Source organism: Propithecus coquereli, unplaced genomic scaffold, assembly GCF_000956105.1.
Source record: "Propithecus coquereli isolate 6110/MARCELLA unplaced genomic scaffold, Pcoq_1.0 Scaffold113, whole genome shotgun sequence".
Classification (NCBI taxonomy): Eukaryota; Metazoa; Chordata; class Mammalia; order Primates; family Indriidae; genus Propithecus; species Propithecus coquereli.
This window is the reverse complement of record NW_012135303.1, coordinates 2,819,126-2,820,268: the sequence shown is the minus strand read 5'-3', so window position 1 is coordinate 2,820,268 and position 1,143 is coordinate 2,819,126. Positions and strand designations below refer to the sequence as shown.

Sequence of the window (1,143 nt, the reverse complement as noted above, 5' to 3'; positions counted from 1 at the left end):
TTGATTGCCTCCAACTTCATATTTTCTGTTAGATTTCTCGAATGTTGGCAGCCAAAACTGTTCTGGCTATCCGTTATGATGCATTTGGTGAGGATTCCAGCTCTGCAATGGGAGTTGAGAACAGAGCCAAATTAGAAGCCAGGTTGAGAACTTTGGAAGATAGAGGGGTAAGAACCAAATTCTACCTATTCCAGAATTCTTACCTATCGGAAGTTAATAAACTGTGAGTAGATTTATGAAATTATTTTACCTGCTAAACAATTTTATTTTGCGATGCATTTTAGTATGTCTAATAGATTCTTTTTATGCCTCGTGTTAACAGTTTCTTATATTTACCAAGCATTGTGTATTGAATGTTTGCCATTAAGATATACTATTCAAAATAACATAAAGAAAATAATGTATAACGTAATAATTAAAAATAAAGAAAATAAAATGTTAAAGTTAACAGGAATTGCTGCTTGCTGGCCCACTGATTCATTACACTATATACTATATTATAAAGAGATTATGACTTTGAATTTATTTGTAATTTTCCTTTTTCATCTTAGATAAGAAAAATAAGTGGAACAGGAAAGGCATTAGCAAAAGCAGAAAAATATGAACACAAAAGGTGAGCACATTTAGGGGAGAATGCGGGATAGGTTTGTTTATTTAAATGTTATATTATCAACAGGAATGTTTTATTGTAAACCTAACTTCAATATGCCCCTAGTTTTAAAAAATCTTTTTATTGACAATTAAAATTGTATATCTCTATCGTGTACATGCAGAGCTGATTAACATATTCATTATCTTATGTACTTATCCTTTTTTGTAGTAAGGACATTTAAAATTGTATCATCAATTTTCAAGGATACAACACATTGTTATTAACTATAATCACCATACTATACACCCCCTAATTTGTTTCCTTGCCATTTAGTTTTCCATATTCACTTCTAGTTTTTAATCATATGCACATATTTAACTTCTCATTTCCAAACATTGATAGTAAATTTTTTTTAAGTTCCTCTGTAGCATGCCATTTATCAAAAAGTTTTGTTCAGAGTTAATCCATGATGAAACGTATCTTTTTAAAAGTGTAAAGAAAGAAGACAAGGCTACAAGTGGCTGAGATATGATTAAAGTATTCAGACTTAA

At 30.1% G+C, this 1,143-nt stretch overlaps 1 protein-coding gene across 1 annotated transcript in view; it reads left to right on the top strand.

The window, feature by feature from the left end:
• The window catches only part of NOP58 (NOP58 ribonucleoprotein), a 73,942-nt gene extending 73,303 nt beyond the window's left edge, over positions 1-639 (top strand). Inside the window, exons 8-9 of the mRNA XM_012655067.1 lie at positions 33-167; positions 552-639. Coding sequence (XP_012510521.1) covers positions 33-167; positions 552-617 — 201 coding nt within the window. The 3' untranslated portion in view covers positions 618-639. The remainder of the gene's footprint in view (positions 1-32; positions 168-551) is intronic.
• Positions 640-1,143: the final 504 nt, after the last annotated feature.